General features: G+C 34.4%; 2 protein-coding genes across 3 annotated transcripts in view; both read right to left on the bottom strand.

Moving 5' to 3' along the window:
* The window catches only part of E23 (ABC transporter G family member E23), a 24,488-nt gene extending 8,433 nt beyond the window's left edge, over window positions 1-16,055 (bottom strand). Inside the window, exon 1 of one of the 2 annotated variants that reach the window (XM_086831486.1) lies at window positions 14,926-16,055. In XM_086831486.1, the coding sequence (XP_086687612.1) occupies window positions 14,926-15,806 (881 nt within the window). In that variant the 5' untranslated portion in view covers window positions 15,807-16,055. The remainder of the gene's footprint in view (window positions 1-14,925) is intronic. The other variant, XM_086831487.1, reaches the window with a different exon arrangement.
* GramD1B (GRAM domain containing 1B) overlaps window positions 15,994-21,679 on the bottom strand; it is a 24,180-nt gene continuing 18,494 nt past the window's right edge. Inside the window, exon 12 of the mRNA XM_086831471.1 lies at window positions 15,994-16,070. Within this exon, the coding sequence (XP_086687597.1) occupies window positions 16,062-16,070 (9 nt within the window). The 3' untranslated portion in view covers window positions 15,994-16,061. The remainder of the gene's footprint in view (window positions 16,071-21,679) is intronic.

Below are 21,679 nucleotides of genomic sequence, written 5' to 3'. Positions count from 1 at the left end.
ATGATCGCCCGTTTGTTTGTATATCGTTTATCGGAAGGGCTCCAAGAGTTCATTGACTTGGCTTTTGTTTTGCCTGCTTTTATTCTCTCTGTGTGTGTGTTGTGTTTGTGTGTGTGTGTGTTGTGTTTGTGTGTGTGTGTGTGTGTGTGTGTGTTAGCTGCCTTCATAATTTCAATATAAATAGATGAATAGAAAACAAAGTCATTTCGAAAGAATTGGGTCACCGAATTTGCGCAATTTATTTGATGTTCTGTTTTAATTTAAATTCGCAGCCGTATTTTGTAGTTTTTAGCAATGCCTTCATTGAACTTTTCGACAAAAATTCCGAAGGTTTTTTTTTTTAATTTTGTTAGATTGTCGCGACATTGCCATTGTTTTTTGAGATACCCTGTACTTGAAGGGTATATTATAAAGTAATTAATTAAGTTAAGATGGACTTTGAAGTTGCAATTTTTGAATAAATAAAGTAGACCAGAGTTTTAAGTACCATATTTTTAGACATTCTTATTGTGAGTTGGTTTCCAAATTATTGAAGTATATCTTCTTTTTCCAAAATTAATTTTAACAAGCTTTAAAAATGATTTAAAATAATTTCCCATTAATATAAATCAATAGTAACCTAGTTCTTCTGAACATACTATTTAAATATTACAATTGAGTCAGTTTTTATGTCAATATCAATCTTATTAGTTACATTAGAATAAAAGAAATTGATTTATTTTATGGAAACATATATTTTTGTATCGTAAAACTCTTCTACTATATGCTTTACCAGGGTATTTCATAGTCGTGGTACTTGTCTAATGCCTTCTTCCTCGATTTCTTCCTTTGTTTTTGTTGCTCTGACCACGCTCAATTGACTTTTTATTTGCGTGCTTGGTTTTCCTCTCCTCAGTTTTTAGCTGCTCCTCGGCTTCTTTCTTTGTGTGCCTGCTCCTTCCCCTTCTGCTTTATCCTCTCTTCCACCGGACTCCTCTTCTTGGACTTGTGTTTCTTTCTTTATTTCTCTTCTTTTTTTTGGCGTGTTACTGACCCAATTCTTTTGGCAGCATTTTTTTTTTTTTTGTATATTTGTGTGTGTTTTATGCTGCGGGTCTTCTTTGACGAAATTTTATTCGACTTTGTTTTTTTTTTTTTTTTGTTTTTATTGGTCATTTCTTTTTGATTTTTTATTTATTGCTGGCTTAATTTGTGGCCTTCTGCTCGAAAGGGGCAACTATTCAAATTCGTAAAACATTTGTTCCCGATTCTTGTTTTGCAATTTTTGACAAATGTGCCAAGGCTTTATTTATACATATATCTTTTTTTGTTATTTTTATGTTGTATTTATTATTATTCTTTTCAAGCTGCGTCTCGAATCGCGGTTCGAGGAAATGCAGGTCAGGCGAAAGAGAGTGGCGGCAGAACAACATGTCGTATACGTAATTTATGTATGCATATCATGCATATTTATATCAAGTATCCGCGCAAAAGACCAGTTCCTGAAGTTCTCCCTCTCTCTGTCTCTCTCTCTCTGTCTCCCTGTCTCACTCTGTGTCTAGATCTGGGTGTCGTGTGGGTGTCTTTGGCTTCTTGGTTATTTATTTATTTTTCCCCAGTCGTTTAATTGAATTGGAAAGGTGGTGGTCGCGTTAGAAAGCAGAACCTAAAACTAAACCAAACTACTTTCAGAGTTGACCAACTTTTGGTGGCACTAACAAAAAATAGTTCACTTACTCCTTTGAGTGTGAAGGATAAATTGGCCAAAAAAATAGTTCACTTACTCCTTTGAGTGTGAAGGATAAATTGGCCAAAAAAATAGTTCACTTACTCCTTTGAGTGTGAAGGATAAATTGATTAAAAAATCCAATTCAAAGTCTAAAAGGAAATTCGTTTTAATTGGTAACAAACTCATGGAAACCCTTAAGTAAGGAAAATGGGAAACTAAATATTCTGTAGTTGACTCTTTTAATTATCATGTCAAATGCAACTGTTTTAAAACACTCTGCAAACTAGAAATGAGAATTATTTCAATACATGTTTGTTTTTTAATTTCCTCTTAGCAAGTCAAAAAGCAAAAAAACATATTTATTAAACCCTATATAGACCAAGAAAAGTGATTTGCAACTCATAACACACACAAATGTATATAACCCCAAATGGCCTTCTGAATAACCCGAGTGCAATGTTACATAACCCTCCGAGCGGCGTAATTGAAATGTGGGGTCAAAACCATTTCGAGGCGGCCAACAAGAGGGGGAAAATTGCAACAAAAGGAGGCAAAACGAAGCCAAGTCGAGTCAAGTGCCACTTGTTGCTGTGTCGAGCACTCGAGTTCGAGTGGGGATGTGTGTGTGTGGGATGCATTTATCTGATGCCACTTTGGGGCAGGAAGCAAATATCGCGTATACGACATGTGTATTCACAAAAGTCACAATGCGATGGTTCAAGTTGCAATAAAGATTGAAAAACGCAGATGAAATGCTTGCCAGCTGTGTCGTGACTTTTTCAAGCAACAAGCAAAAAGATATATGGCAAATGAAACAAGAAAGCGCTTTCTTCTTTCGGGCCGGGCCTGGGCCTGGGCCTCGTCTATGTATGTCTGCGGTTTCACGAACTTTCACGTCATTGTGTGGTAATTAGCTGAGATGGGAATTATGCTTCCTAGTTGCCAATTGATTGGCATCCATCTGGGGCGTCTCCCCCTCCTTCTCCTCCTCCTCTCTCTCTTGCACTCTGTGGAGATCTCCCAGAGATGTGTATAATTTAGCATATTAATTGACACAGTTTCTAGTGTATTTCTTTGCTTTGCTTTTTGCTTTCCTGCTCTCTGCGCCTCACGCACTTTCTCTCTGGGTGTCTCAGGAAACTTTATGAACTATGTAAAAATTATAAAAATGCTGTTGAAATTGCAGTTGATGTTGCATTGAAAATGCCACAAGAAAGCCGCAGCAGCAGCAGCAGCAAAGTGAAAGAAAATACTGAATGCAATTTATTAGCTGAAAGTGTCACTGCAATTGGGTCAGGGCAATCACCTGAGAATGCCAACCAATCCGCACTTGTCTCTCTGAGTCTCAGTCTCAGCCTGAATCTTTTTTTTTTTTTGTTTTAGCCAGGCCAAGACACAGCGGCAGTTGCATCATCACATCGAACAGTTAAATAGTAAAGATATAGACGCAAAACAAAAAAACAAGAGCCCTTTGTGTGAATTAGTTGTGCAAATATTGAGTGTGCAATTGAGCTCGTTTTTTGTTGAATTTTATTGTTTTGCCTTTGCGGGAATGGGATATAAACAACGAGAAAAGCTGTAGGGGAATTTAAGGAAAAAATCCTTCATACAAAAAATTAATCCTTTCAATATATAAAAATTCAATTTGAATAAAAACTTTTCAATAAATATATTGGCTATATTATTTTAGCCAGTAAAAACGGCTTTACATATTGGCATATTGAGATTTCAATGATTTATTTATTATAGAGATTTATGTCTCTCTGTTTATTATCATTTAATATGTAATAAATAATAATATCATATCAATAATATAATATAATATTCAATTGTAGAAGCCGAGCTGATTTTAGTTAGGTGTTAAAGAACACAGGGGAGGGTGGAACTGGTGACAAGACAACCTGTCATTGGTGACAAATAGTGATAATCACATTCATATGCGTGAATAAGTATCTGTGAATGCGACCCACACCTCTTAGCTTCGAGATATGGGGGAAAAGAAAACTGAGTGAAATTGAAGAAAACCAAGGAAAAAGTCTACACAAAAATGTCTTTTGACTGCGGAAAATGAGGCAGCGAAATGTCGTAAACAATGCAACCGGCGAAAGGCGGAGAAAAGTCTAAAGTATCTGCAACATTGTGCACAAAAGTATCTGCATGCATCAGCTTGAACGTGTATCTTAAGTCGTGGAACAAAATACAATATAATATGTGAAATTTTGTGAAATTTTTCTGCCTGGCCTTGCACCTGTCAAAAAAGTATACACCTCTCGGAGAATCTCAATCTAATTTGAGCCAATTTCGGTTGTCAGACAAAACCAATTAAATGTGCATTGAACCTTGTTTTGTTTCTTTGTATTTCTGCAAAGTTTTATTTATTTTGTTTAAAGGTTCATAACAACTTAGCAGAAATCTCTATATAATTGTCTTTGGTCTAATTAATTAAATCGAAATAGAAATCTTAATTAACCTTGTTTTTTCCCCATTGAACTTAACTAATTGACCAAATGAAAAGCCATTGAAGCTTACAAATACATGTAGTTACATGTGTGTGTTGCACAAATTCCCGACTTATCCAGCACAATAATTCAGATTTATGTCAAAGCTCATTAACAGCCATAAATGAGGTCTCTGATTTTCAGAGCAGAGGTTTTGCGTGGGCGTATGTTTATTGCGTTCCAAATATGACTTTAATTCCTGTTATTACGTTTTGCGGAGCTCTCGTTTTTCCTCTCTCATTTACGGTAAATAACCAAATTACAGGCTCATTTTCCCCCGTTTTTCTCTCTGCTCCGGCGAATGTGTATTTTTGGGCGTAGTTGGCTTAAATGTATAGTATGAAGCACCCTAATGAGGTTGCTGGGAAAGCTAACTAAATGGGTTTGCGAAACATAAACCTTAGGCGGAAGTAAGCTACCATAATTTTGAATCAGAGAGTCACAATTTTTATTTTAAAAGTCTTTTTAATTGTATTCGGATGTGTTACCTAAATAAATCTTATATTAATTTAATTTGATTAACTAAAGAAATAATAATAAATATAAATTATTCTTTGGAAGATGTTTTAAATAAGATGTTTTAAGAAAGGAAACAAACTTGGAGAAGCCACAGTTTATAAACCTTAGCAGTTGGCAATTAAATAATAGGATTAATGACTAAGCATAAATAAATACTTTCTTTGAATGTTTTTTAACTATATTTTTATATGACAACTTATTCGATAAATCAAAGTTTACTAGCATTACTAAGCCAAAAATACATTAGTTTTAATTCAAAAACTTAAATTTTTGTTGTAAATTTTTGAAATTTGAACGATGTAACCCCTTATAAAATGTTGAATTTTTAAAAAAATTTAAATTGTTGTCAGGGATAGCTAGATCGACTCGGCTGTTAATGCTGATCAAGAATTTACATAAATGATTTATAGGTTCGGAAATGAGTCTTTCACTGACTAAAATTAATATACTCTGCAAGGGTATACAAATAAAAATCATAAAAAATGAATACTATTTCGAAACTTTAAATTTATAAGAAATATTAAAAATATGTGATTTAAATAAATAATTTAATTTATTTAATTTTAATAAACTTGTGATTAATAAATAAATATGTAAATAAATTAATACAAGATTTTCCTAGTTCCTTTGCAGACTAACTTCTTAAACTAACCGTACTTAATAAAATCCACAGAAAAACCGATATTCCGATATTTATTACCCCCCCCCCCCATATTGTGGGTGACTCTGGGACCGCGTCTGATGTCAATAAAAAGCCAAGAATAATTGCTAATAGCCTGGCCAACTGATCGACCGAAGAAGAATAAGAACAAGATGGCACGGGCGATGAATAAGCACAAAAGACAGACGGCGAGGAGAAAGGGGGAGGCGGAATGAAATAGAATGAAACGATATTAAATGCACCAACATAAACACACTGGCAAAACACAAATTGCAATGCAAAGCGAAGGCGAAAAAGCAAACAAACAAACAACAAACAAGCAAATGACGATGACGAGAAAAGACGCGAGAAACGTAAAACAACAACAAAACAACGCACAAAAAGAAGAAGACCAAGTAACAGCGACAGCGACGCCGGCAGAAACAAAACGTGCGAATGGCGCTCGTCGGGCGACGCCGGCAATGGCAGCGACTGCGGCCGAGGCAGAGACGCGCCGGCCATTGAACCTGCAAGTGGAGCTCAGAATTGGCGAAAGTGAAGACCCACTGCCGCAAGCGGAAGAGGGACAGAGGTAGCCAGAAAGAGATAGAGAGGAGGAGAAGAGGCTGAGTGCGAGCGGGACAAACTACGCACGATCTCCACAACTCTGGGGCAGTTAATGTTGCCGTTGTTGTTGTGATGACGCAGCAGCAACAGTTACAATAAAAAGAACAAAAACAAAAATCTAATAATGATTTTCTGAATACCCTACGACAAAGAGTGGAAAACTAAGGTACTTAAGAATGTGCTTTGTAAATATGTTGCCTACTTATTGGCGCTTCGTCCAGAGGGTTCCTAGAGCAACATTTAAACTCCTTTTATAAAGGGTAATAATTGGTAGATTATTTTGAGATTTGGTATGTGGATTGAACTTAACTTTAAGTTATTATATACAAAATTTCGCTACACTAAATTATAAGAATTTCTCAAGATTTTACTTTTTTACAAACCAAAATAAATAAATAAAAATGTAATATGCACTACAACTAACGTAGGTTTTATATTAAATTCTAAAACGTTATATCAAACAGAACCTGTAATATCAAATAGTCTCCATAAACTATAATACTGCCAGTTAGAGTATTTAAACACAAAACTGATGATGCTGCAGAAACAAGAAAATGCGATTAGAAGAAGTGGTTGGCAATGGAAGGATGGTGGCTTCAGAAGAATTCCAGCAAAGAAGGAGACACACTGACTGACTAACAAACTAACTGACTCTTGGCTTCTTCTGCTTCATCATCATTAAGTTGATTATCATTGCGTCTCTTCCACTGGCCGGGTTTAATGCATTCGCTTCTTGGAAGTGAACCCAACAACAACCACCGAAAATAAAAAAGAAAGACTCCAACAAAACGGCTGAAAAAAGCGAAAGAACCCGAGAAATTCTGAAATTCTTGATCGCATCTTGGGGCACACGCAACGAGCAAGCGAAAGAGACGGCAGATGGGGGGCAATTTGTTTAAAATGTAGGTCTATGGGTTTCACGACATCCTCTATGGGGGCACCGAGGGGACCCCATGGCAACGCGGATCGCAGATGGAGAACTCAAAAGAACAAGAGAGCTGGAATGACTGTGTGAAAGAATGGGGTAAAGAGATGGGTTGAAAGGGGCTTTTTGCTTTCCTTCCATTATTTGGCCAAAAGTTCTGACAGAATTAAAGCCAGATCACGCGAAGCCACTGAGGGAAATTGGTAGAAAATGTTAGATTTAATTTTTACTAAAACTGTAGTGAAAAAAATACTAGTTAAGTATTTTCTTAAGAATATTTTTAATTTAATAAATGTTAAATAAGGCATTTAAATTTTAAAATATAAACATTAGTCAATATTTTCATAATATAATCTATTCCTCATTTTCCCACTTCGATTTGTACGACAAAAGTATGTTTCTAATAAATAAAACTAATAAAATCTTAAATATTTCATTTGTTAGTTTGTTTAAAAAATTGCTTCGATCCTTTTGAACGACTTTTTCCAAAGCAAAAAACCCAAAAGTGCAACTCATAAACTTTAAGATTCGATGTTAAATCTCCTTAAAAGCCATTTTCTTGCCCAAGTCTCTTGTCGCTTTTGTATTTCTGAGTTTCTTTTATTCATTCTGGCCTAATGTCATTAGACAAAAAAAAATAAACGAATCCAAAGCAAACCGGCGAAAAAAAGTGAGTCAAAGCCATTTGTTTTATGGCTCGGCGTCTGGCTAAATGCATTTGGCATTTTATTACGGTGCCGGATTTATATTTGCAATTTTTTTATGATTTAATGCCGGTCAGCTGCTGGCCCAAAAGGATAGTTAGACGAAATGTTTTATGTGCGTGTTATGCAACAATTTGCAGTTTTCATGCTTCGTTGTATCCAGTAATTAACAAATTGTCTGGAGCGCGAAAAACGCTTGACTGGATTTTAATAGATATTGACAAAATATAGAAATATAGAAAAATTTAAATTTAAGGAAAAATTAACGCTCTCTTTTATTAATATTATTAAATACACAGTGAATGAGCCATTTCCGACCACATAAATCTATATTCTTAATCAGAATCAAAAGCCGAATCGATCTAGCCATATCCGTCAGAAATAAATAATATACCAATTTTTTCAACATTTTATAAGGGGTTACATTGCTAAAATTTTATTTTTTAAATTCGAAAAAAAGTGACATTTTTTAAATTATAAATTAAGTATGCAGATTTATTAACGTAACGGAAACTAACAAATTAAAGTTTTTAGAATTAAATTAATGCTTTTTTGGCTTAGTTATGAGTTTTTGAAATTTTGAATGACCGTAAAAAGTTTACCTCATTTATAGGTGATAATGAAAGCGTAATTAAAGTATAAGCATCATCACTCCGATAGGATATGCACTAAATAAAATAAATTTAAACCATACTTCAAAGAACTCTCTGCGATTTAACGTTATTAAAATAACAGAAAACACCACAACATTTATCATACGCCCTGTGGAACTCTCGAAAATGTGTAACTTAATTAAGTGTATAACAAAATAAAAAGGAAAAACAAATAAGCCATTGCATTTAACTTCAGAAATTTTAAATAAAGCAGTAGTTGCCAGTGTACATAAACCACAGAGAATTTTACGAGACGAACCAAAAATGAACAAAATAATATTACTCATACGCCTTGTGGGCCAACAGCGTAGAATATATAACAAGTAAACAGCAGTAAACAATTCATAAACTAACGAAATGGGCAATATTCATGAGGCTGTCTCGGGTTCAAGAACGTTCATTCCGCATGAACTTGTAAAGGTCACCAAATCTTTGCAATAGAAGTGAATGCACTCGACCAGCAACAGCTACAATTTGAGCTCTCCAAAGCCGGCAATAATAATAAACCGACAGCGAAAAAAAGAGACTCCGGCTGACAGCTGCTGCAACCGCAATTTAAACTAATAATTTGCAGCAGCGGCACAGGCACGGGCACCGCACAAACAACAACAACAACAACAACAACAATAGCAACAACAATTTGCAACAATGGCAATGACAATAATTTATTTTTGAATTAATTTTTATTCGTTGGCTAAGCGAGAACAACAGCAACAATGGCAATAGACATATGCAACTTCCAACCACAAAGACATTGTCATCTGCACAGTGGGCAGCATTCGTATTTAAACTGATAGGTATGCATATTTTGTTAAGAATTTATTTAAAAAATAATAATTAGAATACGAATTTTTGTTATACCAATTTTAAATGTAAACTATAAACTAATTTACTTTTTATTATCAAAATTGAACCTAGTATTAATTATTATTACCTTTACTAATAAGTTTTAATGCGTGTTAATTTCTGTACAGTTGGTTAGTTAGTGTCCATTTTATTACCAAATTTTAACAAGTTTTATTTATTAATCCCTTCACTAAAAAATTTTATGGAGCCTTAGTTTCTGTGCAGTTAGTTAGTTCGTGTACATTTTATGATCAAAATTGTACCAAGTTTTATTTATTCTTCCCTCTCCTAAAAAGTTTTAAGCAGTCTTAGTTTCTCTTTGGTAATAAAAATGTATTTTATTTTTGCAAACTTTGTCTCGCCTTTTATTAGATTTTTTATTACTTTCGTGGCCATGCAGCTCCACGGTGCCGGGGCTTGTCGCCGCCGTTGGTCTTCGGTTTCAGTGACTGTGACTGTGACAGTGACAGTTGTCACAGCGCGACGCCGACGTTGGCCTCCATTGCAGCAACTGCAACCGTACCCCGTCTGCCGCTTCTTCTTCTCCTTTCGCCTTTTCCCTCTCCCACTCCCACCTCGATCCAGCCAGCCAGCCATTGCCATTGCCCAGTCTCCCTTCCTCCCCTTAGCACCCCTCTAGCCGTCAGTCATCAACGCCCTCGCACACGTGTCTCCCGCCCTGGTGGGGCTCTCTCCATCTCTCCATCGCCCTATCGCCCCTACCCCCCTCCTCACCCCGTCTCAGTGTGTTATTGACACTGCACACTAACGGTAGATAAAAGCCAAACAGGGCACACACAGCACACAATGTATGCAGCGATCCGAACAGAACGAACAGAGGCAACGCCAGCCCTGCTCCTCCGGCTCTATTTAATTTTCTATTCTAGATTAAATTATAATAAATTGCAATTTTTCTGCCTTATTTACTCTGTTTTTTTTTTTTCGTTTTTCGTTTTCCTATTTATTTTTATTTTATTTTTTTGCAATGCATTGCGCAATGGTTTTTCCTGTTTCGGTCGTCTGGCAATTTGTTTTGTCACGTCTTGTTGGGGAGATTTTCTAGATCACAACTTGGAACGAGATGCAACTGGGCGCCCACTCGGCCAAAGGTGATCTCTTTCTAACTCAAAGTTAATCAGAGTACTGGAGATTTAAATTTTCATTAATTACACATATATCTTCATTGTAATAATGCAGCATTGCCTTATCAAAGGGTAGAATTTATTAGTTGGTTTAAAATTTCGTTATTATTTTTATTTAAAAATATATAGCTCTAATCAATTTTAAAATGGTAAGGAACACAGTTTAGTTTCAATGTTTTATGTATACTTTTTATCAAATTTAAAGTGTTAGCATTAATTTTATTTGGTAAATTATTATAAATTCAACGCAATTTGATTGCAACACAGCAGATGTTTTTAATTTTTAATTATTAGCTGTGAATATATTATTCTATAATAAAGAAGTTATATATTTTTCTATATTTTTAATCAAATTTATAGTGTCAGCATTAATTTTTTTCACTAAATTATTATAAATTTAATTCAATTTGATTGCAAGACGGCAGATGTTTTTAATTTTTAATTATTAGCTGTGTATATATTATTCTATAATAAAGAAATTCTGTGAACAAGAAAGATAGCTACTTTCGGGAAGCCGAACTTGGTATACCCTTAGGTTCAATATTGCATAACTATGCCAAAAATTTATTAATTTCAATTCGGAAAGCATTTCTTTGCTAATTTTTATAAAGCTAACAAATCTGCACATTTATTTCCAAAATTTAGAAAATTAAATTTTTATGCCAAAATTTTGACAATTTTAACTATGTAAATATTTTGCAAATTTTGAAAAAAAAAATATTCTCGCAGGACATAGCTTTTAACGCTGATCAATAATATATATACTTCATAGAATCGTAAAAGACTACTTTACTACGTTTTAAGCTTCTAAATGAATACAATACCCTGCCAGGGATATAAAATAGTTTGAATAGAAATGCAGGCAAATACCCCAGGAGCAAACAAATATTCAAATTTATAGTTAACAATAAAATAGAGAAATAGAAAAGGGGGCAGGAAGCATTGAAGCTCATCCACCGCGAAATAGCTTTTGTTAAACCTTTTTTGATAGTCAGCCAGCTGCACACCTTTCAATACCCAAGCAAAAAAAAAAAACAACAAAACTATTCTCATCTATTGCGTTGTCTAGTTCTCAATCCTTTTTCCCTACCTAGAAAACCCAAACTGAAACTCAAATCTACCCCATCCTGTTTATGTTCTATCAAATCAAATTAAACCAAACCCAAATAATTTTGCAAATGCGCCATTTGTAGTTGCCTGAATTTCTGAATTTGGCACGCCTTTGGATTTCTCTGTGTGAGAGTGTGTGTGTGTTATCATATTAAAACTTGACCTAAATACAAGCCTAATAACCGGTTTATTACACTAAGGAAACTTTTTTGGTGGGTTTGCCCCCCAGACACTTAGAAGCTTTGCAACGAATTGGATCCTGAAAAGTTTGTCATTCGATAAAAGGAAGTTTAGGGAATGATTTAAATAAGATTAGTTACAATCATTAGGGTTATTTCTATATTTCTGTGCTTCTAAATTAAAATTCTTTATAAATTATTAAACAAATCTAGCAAGAATATAAATATTCAAACAAATATAGCAATAAAGAAATTACATAAAATATATCTTCATATTTTCCCGATTTATTCAAACCGTTTTGTGTTACACAATTGAACTTGATACCACTTACGAACTCTGACCCTAAGGCACCTCCTTCACTTCAGTTTTTTATCGCTTTATTATGGTTTTATGGCTGATTGTTTCAAGTCAAAAACAATACTTGCAACTTACAGCCTCCTAACCGCAGGGGGATTTGTTTGTTTTACTCAGTTTGTACTCAATTTTCCAAAAGTATTTTCCAATAAAAGTCGCCGCCAGTAACGTGAACTAAAAGTAATTGTTTGTGGAACAAAATTGGGGAAGAAAATGCATTGTTTGTGCTTTAGATTTTCCATCTATCCCCCCTTTGCCACAAATCGGAAAAAAGTTCAACAAACTTGAAACGAAGAAAATCATCAATTTGTTTTGAGATTTCTTTACTCCAAAATGTAAATGGAATTTTCTTTTCCAAACTTTTTGGTTTTTCTTATGCTCAGCGCTTTGAAATGTTCTTGAATTGTTATAAACAAAAATAAATCGGGCATAAACTCTTTAGCCACAGATGGTTTTCTAAAGATGCCTTAAATATTGAGCATAATATCAAAAAGGACTTAAAAAGTAAGATATAATTTTAAATGCCCTCAAGTTAGCAGTAATCTATATTAAATTAAATAAGAAATTATATAGGATTGTAAAAAATGCAAATAAATAAATGATATTTATGTTGCAAAACTATTATCTAAAACTTCTCAAAATACCCTAAGTAACACAACAATTATCAACCCAAAATTTGTTTCCCTTTTGCTTTTTGTTTTTATTTTTGTAGGTAAACTGCAATTAACTGAAATTCCATTGCCCAATTGTTTTGGCCTGCCCTTTAGAGGTGGCTCAATTAAAGCCTGGCTATAATGCAAAATGCGCTGTGAAAAAAATCAAGAAATACCATAATCATTTGCCAGAGCTCTGCAAAGATCTTTTGCAATTCTTGAAAGAAAAAAATTAAATAGCAAAGCGGGTGGTTTTTCCTTTCTCGACTCTGACTCCAACTGTGAGTTGGCCAGCAATTTCAATTATTTATTTTAATTCGTTTGTCACTCCGGCTGTCGCCGTTGTCTGACGGACAGACTTTGGGTTAATGCTGAGATCGAGTTTCGCACAAGTCTCAATTATGTGTTGGCAAATTAAGTAAATTAAATTACAATGAGAACATTGTTGGGTCGCTGCGATGCAGGCATTCATCATTATGTGCATTTAACGTAAATTTTTCAATTATTATGCGATTTAGAGTGCACTCAATGTCGGTGATTTCTGTTCAAGAATTTAAATCCGAATTCTGTCTTGATATTTTTCCTTAAACTTTATGTTGTTGTTGTGCCGAAGAGCAATTTAAATGCATTTTTTTTGCTGCATCTTTTCTCGTTGTTTGCCTTTATGTTGTGTGGCACGTTTTATTTTTATTTTTTATTTTTTCGCTGCTGCTACTCTTGTGATTATTATTGTGTGTTTGCCCGTTGCCGCCGCTGTCGTTGTCGCAATTTTTGCCTGAAAATTGGTTCGCAGTTGACCCAGTTTAAGTTGCAGCAGCAACAGCAGCAGCAGCCGCAACAGCAACAGCAGCAGCAGCAGCAGCAGTAACAACAGCATCGGAAGATGGAATTGATGCTCGATTTGGCATCAGGGAAAAAGAAAAAATAAAATAAGCAACATGTTGCGCAGGGACTGCCATCCATGATTCATTCAGAATAATGTTTTGTTCGCAATTCATTTTATGGGTAATGTGAGGAATATACATACATATATTCCCTTCCAATTAGTAGAAAAATCTTGACAATTTGCCAAGCTGTTTTCCTCACAACTTACATAATTTGTGTTATGGATATTTTCCATACAACAATTCCTCAATTTAAATTGCAATCGAAATACCGCAAACTACCTGGGACTAGTAAAAGTATATCTTCATTAATTATTTTCAAGAATTCCCAGCAGGACAAAATAATAAATAAATATAAGCCAACAGCTGCTGGCCAACAGGAAAGGTCAACACCGACACGGGGTTTCAAGAGTGTGTGAGTGTGTGTGTGTATAATCGCCCATTAAATGCATCAAGGTATGAGGAACAGCAACAAAAATCCAGGGAAACAACTACAAAACTGCAATAACAAGCACAACCTATCCAAAAACCTGATCCTTGATGAGAACTCGGTTTCCCATGTGAGTCTTTCGTTTTTTTTCAAGTGTATGCATTTTTCAGTTAGTTGCACTTTACTTTTTTTTATTTACTTTTTGGCAATCTCTTCTTGTTCTTTATGTATCCGTGCAAAATTTAACCCAAATAACACTGCAGTTTTGACCTGTTTTAAATTTTTTTTTTATTTTTATTTTGTTGTATTTTTTGTGGCACATGGAAGTTGCAACAGACAGGGAGGGGGGAGGGAGAACCAAAGGAGCCTGAAGGATGGGTTTTTAGCAGATGCTAAAATATGCCAGATGCATTGGGGAAATACCATACTTATATTCCCGGAGAAACGATTGATACCCCTGGCTTATCCTCATGACCAAGGCAGCCAGGAAGTTCGAGTTTAAGAACAAGTTTGCAATGCCGCTGGGGTAAAACGTTGCAGTTTATTACATTTGCAGGGTAAGCCATAGTGACTATGGAATTATATTTAAATTTTAAATAATTAAAAAATTCTACATCCTCCCTAACCTATTGCCATATTCTAGTTATAAGCATTGGCCACATGCAGTATGTGTTTCGTAGAAATGTAATTAAACTTTAATTTGACTTCAATTAAGACCATCAATTAAGCATCGGAATGGTTACGTTCTCAACCAAAACTATTCATTAATTAAATGTCTATTTTGTTTTTGTAGAGTGAGGGAGTGATTTTCCGCTCAAACTGTATAAATCGAGCATCGCCTTAATACAACCCGAATGTAACCGGTATCATTAGGATTTACAAAGTTGCAAACTTGATTTCCAGCCTCGAGGATTACACCTCCACTTTCCCCACCTTATTGAGAATACATAGCCAAAAAATTAAAGTACCAAAAAATGTAAGAAAAATCAAATAGAAATTGACTTTGTGTGGGTATTGCACTGAAATTGGGTCAACACTGATTGAAAACTCACCTTTTGGCATCAACTAAAATGCTTTTGCCCATATTGGCCAGACCATTGGATGACGTTAGATTATCCGTACTTGGTATCGTTGTCTGTGATGTGTGCGTACATTCTGAGGATGTGGAGCTGGAGCTGGAGCTTGAGCTGGTGCTGGAAGATGACGACGAGGGGGAATCGCTGGTTGCCTCAATTTCTGTGGCAACTGCCGCATCCGATGTGGCTGCTGCTGCTGTTGCTGCTGTAGTCACCGGTGTTGCTGCAGCGGGCTCCATTTCGATTTGGAGGCGACAATCGGCAACTATTTTGGCCAGATTGCGTCGACTGGCAGATACCAACGGTACCTGCTCTGTGGTCAACTCGCTATCGTTGTCGTTCTCATTGTCCGATCCCATATCGACCGGCTCAACACTTTCCACAATCATCAAATTCATTGGCATTTTTTCGTAATGAGTCGCTTCGCACTTTGCCTTTTTCTTGGCTTTCAATTCCTCGGCTTCCTTTGGAATTTTTGGAATTTTAGCCAACTTTCGAGGAGCAACAGCAGCGGCAACAGCAACTGCAACTGTTTCCTGTTTGGCTGGTGTTGCTGTTGTTGTTGCGACTTTTAATGACTCTTCTACAACTTGTTCAGCTGCTCCTGCTGACGATCCCGTCGAGTTTATTACCAACGAAGTTGCCGCCGTTGTCGTTGTTGTTGGTGTTGCTGTTGGTGTTGTTGGTGTTGCTGCTGCTGCTGTTGGTGTTGCTGCTGCTGCTGCTGATGTTGCTGTTGTATTTATAATTGCCGGCTGTTGTTGCTGTTGCGTTGCTAGCGCTGCGGCTCCACCTTCTGGTATTATTGTTGCAAAAATTTGTTCGCCAAATATGAAAAGATCCTTGGAAATAATCATTATCACCTTTTTGTGAACGTTTTGCCCCTTTTTGCCTGTTTATGTTTTATTTTTCGGTTATTTTAAATGTAAATCTTGTTTAACTTGTATATACGTGTATATGTTTGTGTATATATATATTTTTTTGCTCGCCTTAAACACGTTTCCTTTATTTTAATGCATGAAACATATTTTGCGGTTGGTTGGATTTTTGGGGATTTCTTTAAAATTTCATAATTCCCTGGCTCTTGTCTGGTTCCTTTTATTTTCTGTCTTTTATTTAGTCTGTAAAAGAGAGAAGCGTAAAAGGGGAATTATTAATTAAATATGATTGCATGTTTGCCATAACTAATGATATAAATACGTTGTGATCCAATAAACAGGAAATTACGGCTCTGCTTTAAACTTTCCTAATTGATTAAATTACCAGCAATTATATTTACAACTTGTTAATTGCAGCTATATACTTATTTAATCTCCAATTAAAGCCACTTGGCCTTGAGCTAAACGTTGTTACTTAAATTCAAGAAGTCTTCTATTTGCCCAAAAACTTTTTGAATGTCATAATGACTTTTCAAAGTTTGCAACATATGTGTTGAATAGTTGAATAAGTTAACTTTTACTCTTGTCAGAAATTTGGTAAATTCTTTACGGGAAATGAGACGTATTTTGTCAGAACTTTAACTTTTTGGAAATACTACATATTCACAAAACTAAAGATTCTTTGAAATTTTGGAAATATGAACGCATTCTATGCAATGCTTTACGTTTTCACTATAAAGCATATTCAAAAAATTTTTAAATAACAATTTATTTTGAAACTAATTAAGAAAGATAGTTTTCTTGTACTTTTATTCAAGCTTATGTTCTTCCGAATTGAATTCAAATTATTGTTCATTAAGGTACAATTTTTAATTCAAAATTTTAAATAAAAATAAATAATTAGTTAAACTTTTAATAATTTTTTTTTAAGTATTTATGAAAAATAAAACGGACTTTTCGTCTAAACGTCAATCAACATTTTTGAAACTTTACACTTTCACAAAACTAAACATTCTTGATAATTTTGCAAATATGAAAACGTTATCGGAATTGTTTTATGTTTCTCCAATATTTACAACTTTATTAAACTACATTTTAACTTATGAATTTAGTGGTAAATGATAACCATAAAAGGGAAGCTTGTGTGATATTTTTAAATTAAAGTTCCTTTTACTTTACTTCAGTAAAACTCCGAAATTAATTCCAACTGTTTATAGTTATTTACTTTTATTTTTAGTAAAGACTTTATTTATTCACAATTCCAAAATTCAACTTTAACTTTAAAATTCAAGGTTCAAAAATTAACTTTCAGCTAAAAACTCCAATTAAAATCTCAACAAAAAACTCCCGTTTTAGTTTAAAAACTCCGAGACTGTTTTGTTTAGTCGACGCTGCGTCTGCGCAAAGTGTTATTTTCTCTCCTCTTTTTTGCGTGCTGCAATTTATCAACAATTTGTTTTATGCACTGCTGCCGAAACAGTAACTGAAACAGGAACGGAATCGGGGAGAAATAGGAAGAGAGAGCAAGATGAGAGAGATCGAAGTCGATTTTTGTTATATTTGTCAATTATCCCGCGCGAAACAAAGCGCCAAAAAAGAAACGTCAGTTTTCATTTTGTGCAATTTCGAGTATGTGCGAATGAATGCGAATGTGAATTAAAATATAAAAAGCGTATACAAATAAAACATGACAAAAACAACGCACCCAGAAAGCAACGACAATGCGAAGACGAGTTGGGGAACGTATTAAAATTCGTTTTCTTTCTTGTGATATTAAAAATCGTCAGCACTTTTTTTTTTGTTTTGCAAATTCAATTGCTTACAAATATATATTTTTCATTCTTTCATTATATTTTTTATTTTATTCATGAAACATGTGTAGGTTTCTTGTAAACATTTTTGATAACACGCGACTTTTACTACGGAACAGGGGGAATTTTTTTTTTTTTTTGGGACTTGTAGAGCCGAAACCGAAATAAACGAATAATACGAAAAGGCGAAAAATCGAAAAAATCGAACGAACGGAGAAGGGCACAGCGACGGAAACAACAACGATCGGCCAGAGAGCTATAGCTATTCTGCTATTCCACACAACACACAACGCGAGTTCGGCGCGCTTCAGCATGGAAGAAGACATCCAACGGCGCCCGATTTCGATATTGTACAGAGAGCATTATATAGATTTCTCAATCTTTAACATGAATCGCCACTTAACAGAATTGTGCTTTTGGGGGAATCGTACTGTAGAGAGCAACAGAGAGAGAGTAACAGTGTACTGATCGCACAGACCGTTAAATGCTCCCGCTGCCGGGTACAGTGAATAGAAATCAAATAATATAGAATTAGGAAACTTAAGCAAATATTTTATTTAAAAAACAAATATACTTCTAATATATTTTTAGCTGGGCTTCTTATGATCCTTGTTCTTAAGGAGTTTTACAATAGAAATTTGTTTATTAAGTATTGAGATTTTTTAACTGTTTAATAATATTTATTTATTTTAAAAAATATTACCCAGCTTCACAAGCTTAATAAATTAGTGCACTAGTCACATTTATTAGGCTCTTTCCACATACAATTTTATTTGTTAAGAAAACATCCTAATTATCATAATATATTTATTAATTTTTTAGAATATTTAAAAACAATTATTAGTTAATATTATTCATGTGAATTTTGCCCCACTGTGGCTGGGAGCAAAGAGCTTGGCATGAATGACATTCATTCTCTCGCTTAAGCTCCCGCTTGGCTCTCTTCTGCTCTCACCGCCTACGATCTGCACGTGCTTGGGGCTTTTACTCTCTCCGCAGCCTCTCACACACTCTCTTCCATTCTCTTCCCCATTACACCACTGTTAAAATCATTTCCCTGTTATTTTATTACAAAGCTCTGTAAGTACCTGTGGTTGTTGATAATAATTATCGTTACAAAATTCGTCTTAACCTGTGATTGTTATTGCTTCTCTTTAAGACATAAAAGCGGTTTCAGTCTCATTCAAGCTCTTTTGATTAAATTGTTACAATTTCTAGATATTTCTTGGATCCCTTACTCTTAAATATATACATTAATTTGAAAACAACATTTTGTAAGGTCTGTAAATGTCTGTACAACTTTTCTTTACAGCAGCTTCCTCTCTTAAAATACCTCTCTTTTATTACTACATGAACTTAAAGGTATATTGCAGCGTCTGTTACTTCCATATTATCAGATTTCAACCGGCAGATCTCTGATAAAGCTCGTTGATAAAAAACAATAACCCATAAAAGCTGGTCTGCTGCTTTGGCAGATCTCAAATTTTGACTTGGCAATAGAAATTTAAGGTCTTGATTGGCAACCCAGAAGTCATTCAACAAGTTTCAAGACGTTTTTAGATTAGCAGCAAGCGGCTTTGACGCGATGCTTTTATGGCCCGAAAGTCCGAGTGTTTGAGTCATTTTATTGAAATTTTGTACTACTTAAAAATGTGATAGATTTAATTATATTTTATGAAATGAAATATTATGTGATTCTTAAGGTAAAATTTAAACAAATGATGAATGTATGGAGCAATTTTCCATTTTCTTCCATTTCCATTTTCTTGAATTAATAAAAATCTACTTAAATTGGATTTTATTTGTACATTAAAAAATCCAAGATAAATTGTATTTATCTTTATTTTTTATGTTTATATTCTGGTTTACGATCCGCTTAGATCACAGCACTTAAAGAAACTTAAAAAAAAAAAAACTATATTAAAGTACTCTATACACTACTTGTTCTCTGTTTTTTATAGTTAAATAAATAAGAAATGCAAATAATAACCAAGAAAACAGAATATTCCTTTCTTAACTTTTAAAACTCTTTCTAATTCGTTTAGGCAAATTTCTGCTTTCCAATCTTATCAGTCATTAAACTCGCAGAGGGCAACCGCTGCGTATACGCAATTTAAATACGTATACGCACTGTTCGGGTTGTGTGCCCGTGTGTGTGCGTGATCCATGGATATGCAATTGTGTGGGTGGGCCAAGGCAGGAAGGAGAAGCGTAAAGTAAAGATCGAGAGGGAGAGTAAAGAGAGAGAGGGAGGAGAACGCACTGGCGACTGTACGATAATAAAATGTGTCAGCTGTTTGGGCTTTCTGCCTGGGTCGTTGACCAAATGGCACATGGAAAATAACGCACAATTGCATATTAGGCCTAAATAATGATGATTTTTCAGTTTCGTTAACCACCCGGCGGGTGTCCGTGGAATCACTAAGTTTATTATGTTGCCATAAACTTAAGAACGAAAAGAAAAGAAAATAAAGTTGTCGCGGCGACCGCAATTCTCTGCCTTTGTTGTTGCAGTCTCTTTAGTTTTGTTATTGTTTTTTTTTTTAATTTTTCGGTGCGTAGCTCGGCCTCTCTATAAAAAAATTATATTTCTTGTTGCTGTGTGTTGGTTGAGTTGCTGGTTGCTGCTGTTTGTTGTTGCTTCTTTTTATTTATACGCACAATGTGCAAAATGTGCGCACGCACACATAACCAAAAACCGTCTCACATACACGCACACGCACTTGCTCTTAACCTTGAAAAATAACACGGCGCGTAGCTGTTGTTGTTTTTGCTTTCTTTTTGTTTTTGTTTTCAGCTTGACTTTAGGTGTTTACTGTACTGTACAGTGTGTGTGTTTGTGTCTTTTTTGCTCTTATTTTTTGCGTTCGCTGATAAGATTCTTATTTTCTTTCTTTTCTTTCTTTTTTCCCCTTTTTTTTCTGAGCAGAGTGCGTGCGGTCGTTGTTTGAATGTGTGCGTATCTGAGAGAGCGTAAAACAAATATTAAAATTCTAGAAAAATGTTATTAAGCAAATTGGCGAGAATGTGAATAATTTTGCGGTACTTCAATTTTCATGTTTATTGCTTAATTTTTGTGTTTTAGTTGTGTGTTAGTATATAATGGCTGTTATTTATTATTTAAATATTATTACAGGAAATTTATTTTAATTAAAAATTTGTTACTGCTCTTTTATGATGGTAATATTATTATCTCAATTTATTAAAAATTTTAATGACTCTGTATTAAAATTATATATACTTATTAATTATTAATGTATTTTATTTACTTACTGCTCGTATCTTAGATCTTTTCCTTACATTTTTAAAGGAATTAAATAGTTTCAAGTTAAATTCAACAAGTAAATTTATAATTTGAAGTTCGAAAATATCAGCTTATCTTTTGTTTTATTTTTGTTATAAACAAATAAAAATACACTCATTGCACTGACTTAAAACCTCGCTACATTCAAGTGGAATCGTACTTTTTGTTTCACAAAATTGTTCCTGATTCGTTTGAGGTTTAATGAACTTGAATTCTTATCAGGCAGCGAGCGGCTTTCGCATTTGTTGATATAGCCCAGGGGAGAGCTGTAATGCAACAAAAGAAGCGGCACAAAAGTCGGTGATCTTAGTCATTTGATTTCATGTAGGATCTTGAACTTGGACGAGTTGGGAAATAAAGCAGAGCAATTGGAATTGGGTCGTTACCGATTTGAAAAAAGTTTTCCAATAAGCATTTATATATATTTAATAAGAACTTGGAAATAAAATTAAAATAACAAGACTCCTACTTATAATATTTTAAGCAAAATAGAAGAGCAATAAATATCAAGTGATTAAGCTAATTTTATTACAATAAATTAATAAAATTAAGTACGCAACTTATTATTATATTTATTAATAATATATTGGCCTCAATTCAGAGCTGCAGCTAATTTTATTTGCCCTATATTTATACTCAAAAATATGTTTACAAACTTTCGACATTTGCCTCAGCCAATGCCTATGCCAAAAAGTATGCTTTAAAATTTGTCTAAAGTTGCCATGATGGAAACGGAA

Source organism: Drosophila serrata, unplaced genomic scaffold, assembly GCF_035046125.1.
Source record: "Drosophila serrata isolate PLE 108 unplaced genomic scaffold, ASM3504612v1 contig_240, whole genome shotgun sequence".
NCBI lineage: Eukaryota > Metazoa > Arthropoda > Insecta > Diptera > Drosophilidae > Drosophila > Drosophila serrata.
This window is presented reverse-complemented; position numbering and strand designations above follow the sequence as displayed.